This window comes from Mustela nigripes, chromosome 16 (assembly GCF_022355385.1).
Source record: "Mustela nigripes isolate SB6536 chromosome 16, MUSNIG.SB6536, whole genome shotgun sequence".
Lineage (NCBI taxonomy): Eukaryota > Metazoa > Chordata > Mammalia > Carnivora > Mustelidae > Mustela > Mustela nigripes.
Window position 1 is genome coordinate 2,033,896 of NC_081572.1, and position 15,502 is coordinate 2,049,397.

General features: G+C 65.0%; 1 protein-coding gene across 4 annotated transcripts in view; it reads right to left on the reverse strand.

Annotated features, from left to right (window-relative positions):
• Positions 1-5,081: 5,081 nt before the first annotated feature.
• The window catches only part of ENDOV (endonuclease V), an 11,218-nt gene continuing 797 nt past the window's right edge, over positions 5,082-15,502 (reverse strand). The window contains exons 2-9 of one of the 4 annotated variants that reach the window (XM_059379886.1): positions 15,141-15,312; positions 10,779-10,913; positions 10,479-10,518; positions 9,499-9,611; positions 8,350-8,388; positions 7,944-8,072; positions 6,286-6,359; positions 5,082-5,561 (exon numbers count right to left, since the gene is read on the reverse strand). In XM_059379886.1, the coding sequence (XP_059235869.1) occupies positions 5,471-5,561; positions 6,286-6,359; positions 7,944-8,072; positions 8,350-8,388; positions 9,499-9,611; positions 10,479-10,518; positions 10,779-10,913; positions 15,141-15,312 (793 nt within the window). In that variant the 3' untranslated portion in view covers positions 5,082-5,470. Of the gene's footprint in view, positions 5,562-6,285; positions 6,360-7,943; positions 8,073-8,319; positions 8,389-9,498; positions 9,612-10,478; positions 10,519-10,774; positions 10,914-15,140; positions 15,313-15,502 lie in introns of all 4 variants that reach the window. The other 3 variants (XM_059379885.1, XR_009400371.1, XM_059379887.1) reach the window with 3 other exon arrangements.

A 15,502-nucleotide genomic window follows, 5' to 3' on the forward strand; every position in this document is an offset into this window, starting at 1 on the left:
GCATCTGTGAGGAGCTCCCCCTCCACCAGCAAGTGCAGAGGCCTCAGGCTGGAACGCAGGACTCTGGCTCCTTGTCCCCAGCTGTTCCCACCAGGCCCTGAAGGCCTAAGTCAAGCCCCTTCAGGACCCATCCAGGAAAGCAGCAGGAAAACAGACCCTCAGGGGTACATGTACACCAGGGACTGGAGCCCAGGTGGCCTTTGGGCCCTGGAGACTTGGGGCCCCAGGATCCTGGGGGAGGACTGAGGGATGGCCGAAGGTGCTGAGGGGCCTGGCTAAAAACCAGAACCAAATGAGCCAATACCTGTGGCCGGAGGGATGGGGTGGGGTGGTCCTTGGGACAGTTAGGATCACGGCCAGGCCTCCCCCAAGGCTTGTCTTTGGCCGGATCATGAAGGGTCACTCCTAGCCCTGGTGTCCCCCATTCCTGAATGGGACAAGAGCGGGGAGGGTGCACAGGCTGGGACCCCAAGGTAGGGAGACCCAAGGGGCCCAAGTGTGACCCGCAATGGCCAGGCCAAGCCACCTCACGGGAGCCTCTCACTCCCAGCCCTTGGGCAGCGAGGGGACCTAGGGAAGGGAGGCAGAGGCTACTGGGTGAACAGGAAAATCTATTTGGGTCCGACTTGAATAATTGAGTGGCTCAAGACTTATTCTTGGCTCTGGGGCAGGCTGTGGCCTGTGAAGACGGACATCATCTCGGCCCTGTTTTTAAGGAGCTGAAACACCACCCGCTCAGGGCCCCCACAGGACCTTCTGTGCTGGGGCAAGAAAGCAGAGCTCCTGTGGCGGGGCGTGGAGTGGGCAGGACGTGTCCCCTGAAGCCCCCTCCCTACACACACGTCTGAGGCTCCCTGAGCCTCTGCGAATGGCCTGGCTGGCAGGTGCCCAGCTCAGCGTGCCCACCTGACTCCACCGACTCCTCCCTGCCGCCGCCCTCTACCTGAACCCCCAGCCTGGCCCACGTCTGACCCCTGCACCCCTCAGCCCCGCCCCCTCTGAGAAGCCGTGGCCGTTTCCTCGCCCGCACCCCCAGGGTGGGCAGGCTCTCCGCGCACCGCCCGGCCGTCTATCTCTGATCTGCGCCCTGCGCCTTGGTGGCCGTTGGAAGGGCTGAGGGGCCCCTGGCACCCCCGCCCCCACTGCGGGCCCTCTTCCTGGAGGCTAGCGTTGCCATTACCAGAGCCAGACAAAGACATCGCGAGAGAACTACAGACCAATAACCCTCGGCAATGTTGATCTAAAGTCCTCAACAGAACATGCGCAGATCGAATTCGGCAGCAGGGCAAGAGGGCTGTATGTCATGACCAAGTGCAATTCATTCCAGAAGCGCGGAGTGGCCCAAAATACGACAGTCCACCCACGGGACGCAGCACACTGCAGAGTGACGGAGAACCGTCAGTCCGACTGGCACAGCGAGCGCGGCACAAACCCGAGCCCCGTTCATGATGGAGACACCGAGACTGGGCGCAGGGAGCCCCCTCGGCCCGGACGGGGCGCTGGTGCGGAGCCCGTGGCCCACACCGTCCCCAGCGGGGACCGAGCGCTCCTCCTCAAACCAGGACCAAGACAAGGACGTCTGCACTCGCTACTGGGATTCAACGTCCTACTGGAGTCCCAGCCGGACTGTTAGGCACAGACAGGACAGGAAAGGGAGGAGGAGGAGGAACGCGATCTCGGTTTGCACGGGACGGGACCTCACAGGAGAACTGCCGAAGACTGGGTGTGCACGCAGACGCACGCAGGGGCGCACACACGCGCGCACACACGCAGAGCTAGGAAATCAGAGCGCGGCTGCGAATGCAGACACAAAAGCCCGCGGTATCTCTGCATGTTAGCAACCAACGATCCCAAAATGAAGCTCAGGAAACAATCCCATTTACAATGGCATCAGAAAGAGCAACTACTTAGGAACAAATTTAACCAAAGGAAGGGTAAGACGTGTACACTGAAGGGGCGCCTGGGGGGCTCGGTGGGTTCAGCGACCGAGTCCTGGCTTCGGCTCAGGTCATGATCTCAGGGTCGTGGGACTGAGCCCCGTGTAGGGCTCTGCGCGGGGTGTGGAGCCTGCGGGGAGTCTCTCTCCCTCTGCTCCTCCCCGTCCCTTTCTCCCTCTCAAAAAAAAAAGTCTTGACACCGAAAACCACACGACGCTACGGTCGGAAGTCCGCGGAGAAGGAAAGGAGACGGCCCGGAGCCCGGCCGGTGAGACTGAGCGCCACCAGGGGCAGCGCTCCCGAGGTGGTCAGTGCAGTGACCGCCACATGTCCCGCTGCCTTTTCACGGAAATGGACAAGCGGGTCCTGCACCTCACACGGAACGGCAGGGGCCCAGGAGAGCCGGCCATGAAGGGTCACACGAAGGGTCACACGAAGGGTCAGAGATCTCCGTGCAGGAGCCGGAACTGCAGCCCTCTTAGGGGAGGTCTCCGCGACCCTGGATTAGGCAATGATTTCTTTAATGTGACACCAAATGCACCAGCAACAGACACATTGGACTTGACCGAATTCGACAGCTTTCACGCACAAGACACCACCCGGGGAGTGAAAAGCCAGCCCACAGACTGGAGGGAGCCCATGTGTGAGTTACGTAACCCGGCGGGGTCTGGTACATGGAGCACAGGGAGAACTCTCACAACAACACAACAGCCCCATTTCAAAAAGGGCAAAGATGTCTGCAGACAGTTCACCCAGAAGGATGTACAAATGGCCAATGACTGCATGAAAAGGTGCTCCCCGTCCTCCGTCCTCCGGGAAATGCGCACCACACTTGGGGGCGGTCAGAATTGGAAGCGGCAGGGGGAGACCCAGGAGCCCGGGCTTGCTGGGGAGCTGCGTGCCCCTTCCCCAGAAGGTAACACACAGCCGCCAAAGGACCCAGAGACTGCTGTCCTCGGAACACACCTGGGGGGTGGGACGCCCGTGTCCATATAAATCCCCACCCACGTGCGCACGGCCGCGACACAGGCTCTCGCCGGACAACGGAGTTGCAGTGGGCCGTCCGCAGTGGTCCTGCGTGGCACCACACCACGGAGAACTGTGAACATCCTGTGGTCAGACATGGGCCCAGAGATGCGAGACCAGCCAGACATGAAAGCTGCACACCGCGTGCCTCTAGGGACTCGGGTGCCCAGAGTTGCCAGGGCAGGGGGAGTGACGGCTCCCAGGGACGTCCCCGCAGGGTGACGAAGTGGCTTGGGAACTCGACACTAGAGCCGACGGCGCGAGATTCTGAACATGCTAAAAACCAATGAATCATACACTTGAAAAAAAATGCTTAAAATGGCAGTTTTTGTGATGTGACTTTAATATCAAAACAAAAACTACTCGGGTGAGTTGTCTGTAAACTCCTCTCCAGGCTCTGGCCTGTTCTTCATGGAGGGGGGTGGGGACCCCACGGTGGCAGGTCGGGCGCACCCGGCCCCTCTGGTCACGGAGGAGCCAATGGCTTTCAGCAGAGCCCCCCTCCCGCCCCAGTGGGAAGCCAGGGCCATCTGCCTGCACCCTTAGAGAGGGCGGGGCCCTGGGGGTGTTGCTGGGAGGACCTGGTGCCAAGCCTCCCAGCCCCCCAGGGAAGCTCTCCTGTCCACACGCCTGCGGGGGGATCCCTAAGGCACGGTCTGGACCCGTGAGGCCTGGTCTGGTCTGTGCAGCCCTCGCAGGACCGGCGTTCTGGGGGCCTGGGGCGGAGGGAGGCTGGGAGAGATGGCGACTCCTTTCCTTCCTGCTTCTTCCTTCTCACTGGAGCCGTTAGGCAGCTTTGCAGCAGATGGCCGTCCACCCTGGCCTCCACGAACCACCCCCCCAAACGCTGTCCCTTCCCTTGTGCAGGACTGACGAGGCGGGCTCTGTGCCACACCCCTCCACACGGTGCACCGGGGTCCAGTTGGTAAGGGGCCGTCAGGCCGTCTGGGCCCGAACTCGACCCTGCACTCCCACCCCTGGTCCTGATGCATTTGGGCAAGAAAAGCCCTAGACCGGGACAGAAGGGCTGGTGTTTACTGCCAGGCAGTTAAGGCCAAGAGCTTTGCAAGTGGGGGTGGGGGTGGGGGGCGAGACCTGCTTGGACAGGAGGACGGAACCTGGTGCTTCCTTCCCACAAGCAGAAGTCCCCTGAAAGGCATGTGGAACATGCTGGGACCCGCCACGGGGGAGAGCACCTCGTGGCCCTCCACAGCCCCACCTGCCCTGGAGCAATCCTGCCTCCCACGGAGCTGTCCCACACAGGGGCCACTGCCACTGAGTGGGGCCGCCGGACTCAGCCTCCCCCCAGCCACCCGGCCTCGTAAGGGGGCCTCAGGAGCACCACCGGAGCAGGAAGGGAAAAGGGCCAGCAGCCTGCCTCGCTCACTGGCCCCCTCGGTGCTCCCCAGGGCCTGGCCCCAGAGAAGAGCTCACTTCTCAACAATGGAAGATGCTGGTTGGGGAGGGGAGAGTGCTGAGCCCAGGGTCGTCCAGACCGTGACGACCAGCTCTTTGCGAAATAGTATGGAAGGCAAGAAGGGCCTCTTAAAATCAGACTTGTCTGCAAATGCCAGGCGTGGAGGGAGGGAACCTGGAGGGCAAGCAGGCACGCAGAGGCCTGGGGGCCGTGGGTGAGGGGCACGGCCCCCGCAAGCTGGGCCTTGCAGCCCTCAGCGAGACAAGCAGCCGGGACAGGGCGTGCTGCATCCCTGCAGGGGAGGCTGGCCTTGGGGTAAGGAGGCTGGCGGGGGAGGCACTCCAGCCCAGACGGGACGTGTCTCAACCGGCTTCCAGCCTTGCAGCCCCCGGCAGGAGCGGCAGGGCCTGACACCACTCCCCCTGGATCTCCGCGCCAGGCCTCTGGCACCCGGGCCAGCCCACAGGGTCCCTGATCCCAGAGCGTGCCAGCGCTGGGCAGGGCAGCCAGGGACCAGGCCTGGCCACTTCAGTCTGCACCTGCCAGGGTCGGGGCAGAGGGCACTCTGTATGGCTGACTGGCCGGGGTAGAGGTGGGGGGAACCGCTGGTTTAGGAATGAGCTCCGGAAAGATAAAACGCAAAAGCAAACACAGCAGCAGAGTGCGCTGAAGGACGGACGGACGAGCAGCCAGGACAGACACACAGTCCGGCAGGCCTAAGCCCACCTGGGCACTTTAAGAACAAAAACAAAACACATCAAAGAACCCCCAAAACTCTAAATGCCCTTCCTGGGCCCTGGGAGAGCACTGCTGGGCTCCTCCTGGGGCCGGTGCTCTGAGGTGGGACATCTATCTCCCGACAGCCTCCTGCCTGAGACCTTGGAGCAGGAGGGACCACCGCCCGGGCCCACGCAGCAGGGCCTAGCCTACAGCCGTCCCTGTCGCCGGAGTGGCCAGCGTGTGCTGAGGCCTGCAGCTGGGGACCCACAGCTCTGGGCAGGAGCGGGAAGCTGGGCAGCCAGAGCACTTCGCCGTGTCCGGCTCAGCTCCCCCACTGTCGCTGTTGGTCTTTGCGGTGTGTCTTGGGACCTCAGCTGTGAGCCTCGGGGGGCCTGTCCTCACCTTCGGGCTCTTTCGAACCTCCCTTGGGGCACACCTTTGGCCCCTGTGCCTTCTGGCTCCTGGTAATGACATTGAGAAACGGCAGCATCAAATGCAGAGCCAGCCCGGAGGCCCCCCGGCTCCCCAGGTGGTGCAGGAAGCCACCGCTGATTCGAGCAGGGAGAGACCCTGCTGGACAAGGGCTGTGTGCACTCCAGCTGGCCAGCAGCCACCCCGGAGAGCTCGGGGGCGGGGGCGGCCCATTCTCAGGACAGCTTAGCTGGGCTTAGGACAGTCCTCGACTTAGAAAAAAAAGGGGATCGAGGAAAAGCCGACGGTAACCTCTCTGGGCCTGTAAATGTCACGCCTGTTCTACGTGTGCACAGTGGGCCACGGGTCTGTCTCGTGGTGTGGTGCCATGGGAGGGTTGAATAACTAGCCACACATCCGCCAGGTCTCCCACCAGACCTTACAGGACAAGAATGACTATGGCTGGCACGCAGTTAAGGAAACCGAGGCCCGGAGAATGTCACGGCCATGGCAGCTTGTGAGGCCCAGAATGAAAACCGGGTCCATCTGACCCCCACACCTCAGCACCACAGAAACCGTGGACAAGGAGGTGGGGGCAGCCCTGGTGGGCTTCAGGAATTCCCACCGGAGTCCGCCCAGCCCCCGTATCCTGCTGCCCGGTCTCTACCATCCCTCCAGGGACTCTGCGTCCTCCTCCCAGCCCCGCAGGGAACGCGGCCCCACCATGATCAGCCGACGCTGTCGCCACCGCCGCCGAGCGTGCGCAGCACTCACCTCTCCTGTGCTGGTGTGGGGGGCTCCGGGGCTCCCAGGGTCCTGCGGATGTAGTCTCGAGAGCGGATGTCAGCCTGAGGAGAGGGGCTCCCGTGAGAGGTGCTGGCGTCTACACAAGCCCCCACCCCACGACACCCCGGTACAAACTCTTGCTTCCTGGACAAAGCCACACAGGTGACGCCAGGCTGTCACAGGCCCAGCCTTCGGGAACAGGAGCTGCAGCCCCGTGAAGGACACAACGGCAGGTCCCTGAAAGGCCCGAGTGGACAGGCTGAGCGGGAGGCCGTGGGTTGTCCCCGGGACCCAGCGGCGCCCCGGGGCTCCTGCCGGCTTCATGGCCTGTGCTGCTGGAGCTTGTGGTTCTGCCCCAGCCTGCTCTCCCGGCTCCCGGCTGTGTCTGCTACAAGCCCCCCCGCACCCAGGGAAGTGTCTCCAGGTCCGCGGAGTCACGAGCACGGTGGTCAAGTCCACCTGAGGGACGGGGCTCTGGCCATGGCGGGACCCCAGAGATGCCTCCTGATGCCCAGCGACTGGGAACCAGGGGCGGCGAGTCACAGCCACACGCGGGCTGCTGCTGCCACCTGCAGGCCGTCCTGCGCACCAGCAGCCGGGAAAGGTGCCAGGTCCCCAGGAGGTGGCTGTGGCCAGGATGGGGGAGCTGAGCTGCGTGGAGCGGCTCTCAACAGTGTGGCTGGGGCCCCTGGGTCACCTTGAGATGTGCCGGCACAGGTCACGGGGAGATGGGGGAGACGGCAGGGATGAGGGAGCTTCCGGGCGCTTTGCCCTCCTGTTCTACAGCAGCAGCGCTGAGCCAGGAGCCTGTGCCCCAGGGCCGGACAACACAACCAGCACCTCTGTCTAGAAGGGCTCCCCCAGCTCCTCTGAGTGGCCCAGAGAGCCACTGCTTGTGACTCACACCCAGGTCCCCGCGGGGAGCCTTGCTGAAGGGCTCGCGCCACCCTGGTTCTGGCGACCCCTTCCTTGGAGCTTCCTGCTGGCGTCAGATTCATGCCCACCCCAGGGCCTTGACAGACGTGGGTCCCTGAACCCGGACCGCCTTCCCCCTTCTCTGGCTGGTCTCTTCCTGAGGACGGTTTCTCTGGGTCCTCATGCCCCAGGCTTCCCTGGGACACACACTTCCCTGAGAATGGTGATGCCCCGTCACCACCGAGCCACCAACCTGTGCTCAGTTCTAGCCCCTATGAGCTGCGTTTCTTCTCAGCAGAGTCCACCTGGTCCCCAAAGTTCTGCCCCACCCCCCCACCCCCCGTCCCTGATGTAGGTGCTGGGGGCCTGGCCCAGCCACATCCCACAGTCTCCTAACTGATGACCGGTCCAGAATGAGGCTTGCTGAGCACCACCTGCAGCCCCGCAGAGGACGGGGGCTCCCTCCCAGGCCAGCCAGGCAGGTTGGGCACCGAGGGGTTGGGCAAGTGTGGGCAGGCCACTCTGCCGCCCGAGCCGCTATCAGCTGATGTTCCCGATGACCCCAGTACAGGACGTTGGACGGCGCAGCAGGCTGATGCTGCAGGCAGGCCAGGGCGCCAGGAGGAGCTCTGCTGCCCCCGCCTGCCCCCAGGGCCCAGCGGGGCCCAAGCAGGCCCTGCCACAGGAGCTTGTGCTGAGGGCAGAGCAGCAGGCGCACGCGGCCCACCCACCTGTCGCACGGGCTCCGGGATCCGGAACCTGCAGCAGCCTCGGGTCAGACGCACGGCAGCCTCCAGGCTTATCTTGTGGCCCACAGAGATGTAGAGGGGCCTGCTGCTGCGGTCGTGGCTCTTCAGGGCCTAGGACGAGGAAGGCAGAGTCAGGGCGCAGTTGAGACAAGCCCCGGGGGCTTCACGACAGGTAATAGGTTGGGGGCAGGCCACGGCGAGGACAGCCCAGAGGTCCCCTCCACACAGCCAGGGGCGGGGGGCTCAGGGCACCCCCTGGCTCCGTCAGAGGGGCGGGGGGAGGCGGGTAGGGTCTGGGGCGCAGGAGCGACTGGGTACGTGTTTGTGGGTCCCACCCCCCCAGGCCCGGGCAGCTCACCATGCCCAGGACGGTCCCAGAGCCTCCTACCAGAGGAAATGAATCCCCGCCAGCCTGCAGAAGTCGTATCTGGAAAACAGGAAGAAAAAACATGCAAAATGCCTTTTCTCAGTGGAAAGCAGAGGGTAGGCCTGAGCAGCCGCTGGGCGAGGCGGGGGAGGGCCCAGGTCTCCACGTGGTCTGTCCTTGCGAAACCGAGCGGTCTCGTGGCCATGGGCATACCCATCCCATGAGCGAACTCGGCATCCAGGAGGCAATCCCTACACCGCCCGACCCTGACGAGGCCCTTCAAACTCAGTTCTCTCTTCCTTGTTCTGTGAACAAGGAACCGGGGCCTGGAGAAGAGGCAGCAGCCCACCCAGGTCCCAGGACTGATGCCTGGAGGTGCCGGGCTGCCATGAAGGCCTGGCACCCGCCCACCCAGCCTGGCGCTTCCTACGGGCCAGGAGCCCTCCCTGCCACGCTCTCTCCTGCGAGGAATTTAAGGATGTTTGACTCAACCCAACAAAGTCTTTTTAGGGGCGGTGATTGGTCCACTGAGTGACTCAGGAGCCTCCTCAGTTGGGTCTGGGGCCCGTCCACTCCACCACCAACTGTTCTGGGCAGACACAGGTCTGCCCGGAGGAATAAGACAGATGTGATTGCTGTTCTCGGAGTCTGCCACCCCGCAGTAGAGGCAGACGTGTCACCGGGTCCCTCTGGAGTGGGTGTCACGTTCCCAGTGCCAGCCTCGAGGGGCCAGAGTGGGGGGATGCTGGGAGAAGGTGCAGTGAGGAAAGGTCGAGGCAGGCTGGGCAGCACCAACCCTCAGGCCCTGGACTGGGGCTGGCGAGAAGCAGAGAGGGCCTCACGGGCTCCCCAGTATCCTGTCCCCAGTGACCGGAGGCTCCTGCCCTAGACGGGCTGCCGCAGCAACGCACAGGCAGCAGGGATGGGGGCGGCAAGCACATGCCCAAAAGGCTGGAGAGCTCAGAGGGCACTACCCCAGGCGGCCGCTGTGACCCCCGACCCACGGGGGACACGGGCCTCCACGGAGAACGGTGGGGCTTTCTTCTCTGGGATGAGGAGAGTGCCGGCAGGCCAAGCCGGATCGGAGGTGCCTGTGGGGCAGGCCCCTGCGTGCCCCCCACAGGCCCTCTCCCTGTCCTCCCCTCGTGCGGGCATCGCCGTGGCCCTCACCTTCTCCTTGTGCTGGGCGTCGTTCTCCAGCCCGTCCACCTGCAGGAGCTTCTTGGCCACCCCAACGCAGGGCAAGTCTGTGAGGACGCCGAGGTGGCAGGCCACTCCGAAGCCTACAGGACAGAGGGTCAGGCTGGGTTGGCGGGTGGTGAGCCCAGCAGTGCGGAGATGGTGCAGGGACAGAGGACAAGCCAGAGCGAGCCGAGTGTCCCCAGGTAGGCCGAGGCCTGTCGGCAGACTGAGCACCAAGGAGAGAGGAGCGGGAGAGCCGCCCGCCCTGGGACGCGGCCCTCTGCCTTCACGGGTGTCCGGCTGGGGTGGAAGAGGCCTCCCTCCCCCTGGCGAGGTCGGGGGCCAGATTCGCTCGCGACGCTTCACACCGGCTCTCTCCCACTTTCTGGCACTTTCCATCCTCTTCTCCTCTTTGTGGCCGCTGTCAGGCCTCAGCTTCCCTCCCAACTCATTCTTGGGGCTCCTGCCAGGCATGGCGCATGCCGTGACTGGGGGCCTGGCCCCACGCTGGCACCCTCGGGTCCCAGGGCCAGCCTTCCTGGGTCCCTCTGCTGCCCCACCCTCAGGCTTGTGGCCCCCCACAGGTCACTCTGGGGTCAGCGTCCCAGGGCGCAGGTGGGTTCAGAGTTTCCCAGCGCCAGTGGGGAATGGGCACTCCGGTCTGGCTTCGGTCGAAGGCCTGTCACTGCCTGAGGTGGGACGAGTGGCACGAGTGGGACAGGCTCGCTGGGCAGCAGCAGGACAACGGGCCGAGCGTGCCTGCGACGGGCCAGCGCAGAGCGCTAGGGGAGGCCCCGGCGGGAGTGACAAGCAGGGCGGGGTCCCGACAAGGCAAGCATGCCCAGGAAAGCGTGGCCAGGGCCTGGCTGGCGGCAGAGGGCCCGGGGCAGGGCACAGACACAGGCACTCCACAAGCGCACTGGTCGGAACTGCCCCCTCTGGGCCCGGTCTTTCGGGAGCAGGATTACCTCGGTGGTGGAGAACCCCGTTTCCATCCACAAGGAGGACCTGGAAGAGCCACAGGTGAAAGTCAGTCGGCCGAACCGCCCCTCCCCCATCAGGCCAAGGCATCCTGGAGCAGGACGGGCAGGCTGCCACGTCTGGGGGGATGGCGGCTTTTTAGAAAATCTGAGCCCTCTCCTCAAGGTAAGAGTGCCTCCTTTCCAGGGAGTTCCGAGGTCTCCCCGCGTGGCGGGTTGTGCGGCCGGCCCAGGCCTTCCCTCCTCGGTGGACACCAAGGCCCTTCTCCCCGGAGTCGAGGTACCTGCCTGGGGCACAAGGCGGGGCTCCTTCTCCCGCAGCCGCCGCACCGCGTCCACCAGGAAGGGCACTTCTCGGAAGGCCAGGAAGCCCGACACGTAGGGAGCCGTCAGGCTAACCATGCAGCAGTCCTCATACACCACCTGTCACCGGGCACCGGGGTCACAGGTGGGCGTGGCCCTCAGCCCTTCGTCCTTCCAGCCTCGTGGAGCTGCCAGCTCCCTCCCTGTCTCCCAGCCCCACCCATCTGGGGGGAGAGTGCCTGGTGACAAGGTGATCATCCTGCAAATGGGTGAGGGGGAGCCAGCCTGTGGCCTTTCAAAGGTGCTCACACGCTTCCCGCACCGGACCCTCCTGCTCGGGTCCCCGCTGTCCGCCCCACACCCGGAGGCCGGCCGTCAGGAGGCTCAGAGAAGACAGAGCACGTCTGTGAGACACTGACAGAGAAAGGACGCCGCTGCTCCCCGTCAGAAGCCACGGCCAGGCCTTCAGAGGTCATGAGCACAAGAAAGGCCAGCCGGGCTCTGTGAAAAGAGATTTCAAAGAATCCAGAAAAAGACAAGTGGGCTCAGAGCTAGACAATCTGAAAGAGAAAACAGGTCCCAAGGGACAGGAGTCTAAAGAGAGACCGAGAGGGGCCAGAGGAAGAGCCCCGGGGCCGTCCAAACCACACCTTCAACCCCCTCTGGAAGCTGGGCTCGAAGTGCCTGTGCCCCAGAGAAGGGGCCGCTGTCGCCGAGCACGAGGCTGGGGCTGGGCCTCCAGCATCCTGACGGTGGACTCGCGGAAGCTTATCCAACTGCCAGTGACGCAAAGCGGGGGCTCTGGGCCACAGACAGGGCAGAGAAACAGCTTGGCGGTGAGCCGGGCAGCTGGAGTGGAGCCCCAGGTCGCTTAAATGTGGCCCGAACTCTCACAGGTTCACGGCTGCTTATGTCCGAATCTGTCCACACGGGCTCCAGAAACCGGAGATCCACAAGGAGAGGACATGTAGCTCCGTGGACACCTCGTCCACGGCACGACCCAGGGACGAGCCAGTGACAACCGTCTGGGCGCACCTACACGTGGAAGCGAGCGGCCGGGAGCGGCAGAGGCAGCTCTGGATCTGGGCTGGGCGGCTGGGGACTGGGGGCGGATGGCCGGCACCGGGGGCTGTTCGGAATGAGGCCTGTGGGCAGTCCTGGCCAGCGGGGGCCTGAGGGAAGAGGCGTGGGAGGACACGGGACCAGCAGGGCCCTTGCAGGAGGACGCGGCCTCTGGGGAGAAACGGGGGAACCCTGCAGGGTTGTGTAGAGGACGAGGCCGGGAGCGTGAGGCCCTTCAGGGACGAGAGTCAAGAGGCGGAAGGCACGGTGGCCGTCGTCGGCTCGGAAAAGGACAGCACTTGCTGGAGCGACTACACGTCACTGTCCCTCTGTCCCTCGCGACCTGAGAAACCCAGCCAGCCGCCCACAGCCCCGGGCCTCCAGACACCCGTCGAAGCACGGCTCGCCACGCACACGGAGGGCCGCGCCAGCTCAGACGGCCATGACCCGAACTCGCGACTCGGTGAGTAAGCGCCGCCGGCTGCCGTGCGGTGGTGGCGGACAGTGTGCGCTATTCCGACGTGCAGACGAGAGCACCAGCCAAAAGTTAACAACTCACGACGGCCAGAACAGCCAGAGCGCGTGGCCGAAGAGGAGAAACAGGGCGATGGGGCCGGGCACGTCAAGCCTCAATCCAAGCAGCGTTCCAGAAAGAAAGGAAATCTGACCCCACACATTCAAAGAGCCAGCTGCCAGCTTGGGGACACAGACCTGCACCGGCCAGCTCGGGAAGTACATGAGCGAGCGAGAGGAGAAAAGGAAACAGGCGCGGTCACAGGCACCCCCGGCCCGAGTCCACGTGACCTCCACGTGGCGCAAGGGCAGCAGAGGGCTCCACGACATGTCCGACCCCTGCAGACGGGAAAACAGTAGCAGCTCGAGAGGCAACTGGGGAAGAGATACAGACAGGGATCCCGGAGGGGCTACGGGACTGTGAAGACTGCTGCCACGGAGGTCTCTCCAGGGACAGGCCTGCTGAGGGGCTCCCCGGTGAGCTGTCACCACCTCTGGGACACACCAGCGGAGCCTTTGAGGCGCACATGGAAAATGCGACCTCTAGTGGGCAACGGCTGGGTCTGAGCAGAGAGGACATGCGGATTCAAGGTGTCACCCTTATAGTGTTTCAGTGTTTACACGTTTCCCAGTTAGAAATCTGGAAAAAGGGACAAACTCAGTCGTGTAACAGGTGTGTGAGCACGAGCCGGTCCGCGGTCCCTGGGAAGATCTGCAGCTTTCAGCCTCAGTGGTGACGTGGCCCCGAACACTCAGTCTCTGTGCATTTAGACCGGCCGGACTCGGGGGGCACTCGGCTCAGTCCTGGGGCCAGACGTAGAGCCGGATGCCGCTAAGTGCGGGCATCCCGGGGGGCCAGCAGCGGGGGAGCTGGAAGTCAAGTCAGCGCGCCTCCGAGCACAGAGCGGGGCAGACGGCGGGATGGTGGCTGTGGAGGAAGGTGGCCCGCTCCCTTGGGCAATACGAAGCAGGCGTCCAACCACCGGGCCCTGGTGCGTGGCCCCCATCCGTCAGGATGCTGGGGAAAGGGCTCCCGGCTGCGCCGGCCGCCACAGGGACACCTGGTTAAGGAAGCGGACTTCCAGCTCGTACATGGGGTCCTCTTTCTTTCCAGAACTGAGCTGGGGCTCTGGGATTTACGTATTCTTAAAAGCTTTATCGGGATAGAATTTACTACCATGAAGTTCCTTGTTTGGAGCACGCGCTTCAACGTTACTTACGGAGTCGTACATCCTTCTGATCCTAGAACACTTCCATGACCCCCCCAATAAATCTTGCTTCCATCAGGAGTCACCCCGTCCCTCCCTCTCCCTGCCCCTTAGCAACCCGGCGTTTACTGTCTCCGGATCCACCTAAGGGGCCTGCGGGCGCCTGCGGAAGGCTGACCGGGCAGACCTGCCACCAGGCACTTCGGGGCCTCCGCACCAGACCGCGGCCAAGCCCCTCTCCTCGTCTAAGCTCCCCAGCGCGGGACGATGAATGCGGGGTCCGCCCAAGCAGCGGGCACTCTGCTCCGTGCCGGGGCTCCAGGAGGAAGACAGGCTCCCCCCACGCTTGAGAACCCCGTCAGTGCGGTGACGTGGTTACGGAGCCGGGGACGAGAGGCGGGGAGCCCCGCAGCGAGGGGAGAACAGAGACGGACCCTGGGAACTCGGTTCCCCGAAGTGAGACCAGCGGACGTTTATTTGTTGAGGGCCAACGCCTCGCCTTCCGTGCGCTCTCACCCACCCTCACAACGGAGCTGTCTGTTCCCGAGGGAGAAAAGGTCGTGAGGGGCGTAGGGGGAGGAGTGGGAGCGGCAGAGGGGAGGTAAGGACCCCTGGCGGTCCGGTTCCCGAGGCTGTGCCCCTTCCCCGAGGCCACCCTACAAACTGACCGGGGGGACCCGGGGGCCAGGCTCCCCGGCCACCCCAAAGCCAGCTCTCGGCGGCGGCGGGCGCTGGGTGCGTATCTGCCACGTTGGGGCTGAGCGGGTCCTCCCGGCGAAATGAAAGACACCGAAGCGGGAACCCTGGGTCTCCGGGAGCAGCCCAGCAGGGAGCTGCAGAGCTTGTCAGGCTCTTCTTCAGTCAAGGCTTCCTCAACCGCGGACCCCAAACGAATCCCGGGCATCCCGCGGACTCGGGCGCCTCCGAGTGTCCTCCACGGGCAGGCCCGGAGCTAGGCGCCTGCCGCCACGCGGGTGGGCACGGCCACGAGGCTCCCACCGCTGCGGGGCGCCCGTTCTGGGAGGGCAGAGGGACCCGCCACTCCCACCCCAGCGCAGAAAAGGGGAACAAGAGGGCCGGGGAGGGCCGGGGAGGGCCGGGGAGGGCAGGGCAGGTGCCTACTGGGACCTTAACTTATCAGCAAGCACAGCCCCAGGGACCAGGCGGCCCCAGAGCGCGCCAGGCGGAGTCCCTGAGGACGGTCGCAGCACCGAGAGGGTCACAGCGGGCAGAGCCGACGCAGGAAACCCCGGAGGCTGACGGACGGGGCGCGGCCGGGGGCAGATTCCCGAGCACCCAGGAAGGGCGAAATGGAGCCAGCGCGGGACAGGGTGGAGCCGAAGGTGTGCGGGGGCCTGGGGACCCGGGGACGCGCAGCCGGGGCAGCGCGGGCGCACGCTGCGGGTGCGGGGATGCGACGCCGGACGCGGTGGAGCCGAAGCCGACCGGGGACACTCGGACGTCAGGTCGCGAAGCCTCCCCCGCTCCTACTTCGCTCCGTCCCGACCCGCTCAGGGAACCCACGAAGGCGGACGCGGGCTCTGCGGGCGCCGCGCGGGGTTACCTCGAGCTCGGGGTAGCTGAGCACCACCAGGGACGCGCAGGCGCGGACGCCGTCGCCCTTGACGAAGGACACGTCCACGCCCCCGACCCTCCGCAGCCCCGAGAGGGCCGCGTCCCGCTGCCACGCCTCCGTGTCCCCGACCACGACGAGGGCCTTCAGCCGGGCTTGCTCCCTGAGGGCGACACACGTCCAGCGCATTCCGGACCCCGCACGTCCGGGCCCGGGGCGGCGGGGGCTTGAGGCTCTTCCCTGGGGCACTCCCGGTCTCACCACCCTCTTCCCGGGGAGCCGGCCTCGGGGACCCCCGCTCCGCGGCCCCGACCCCCGGCCCCGGGGTCGCCCCCTCCGCGGTCCCGACCCCC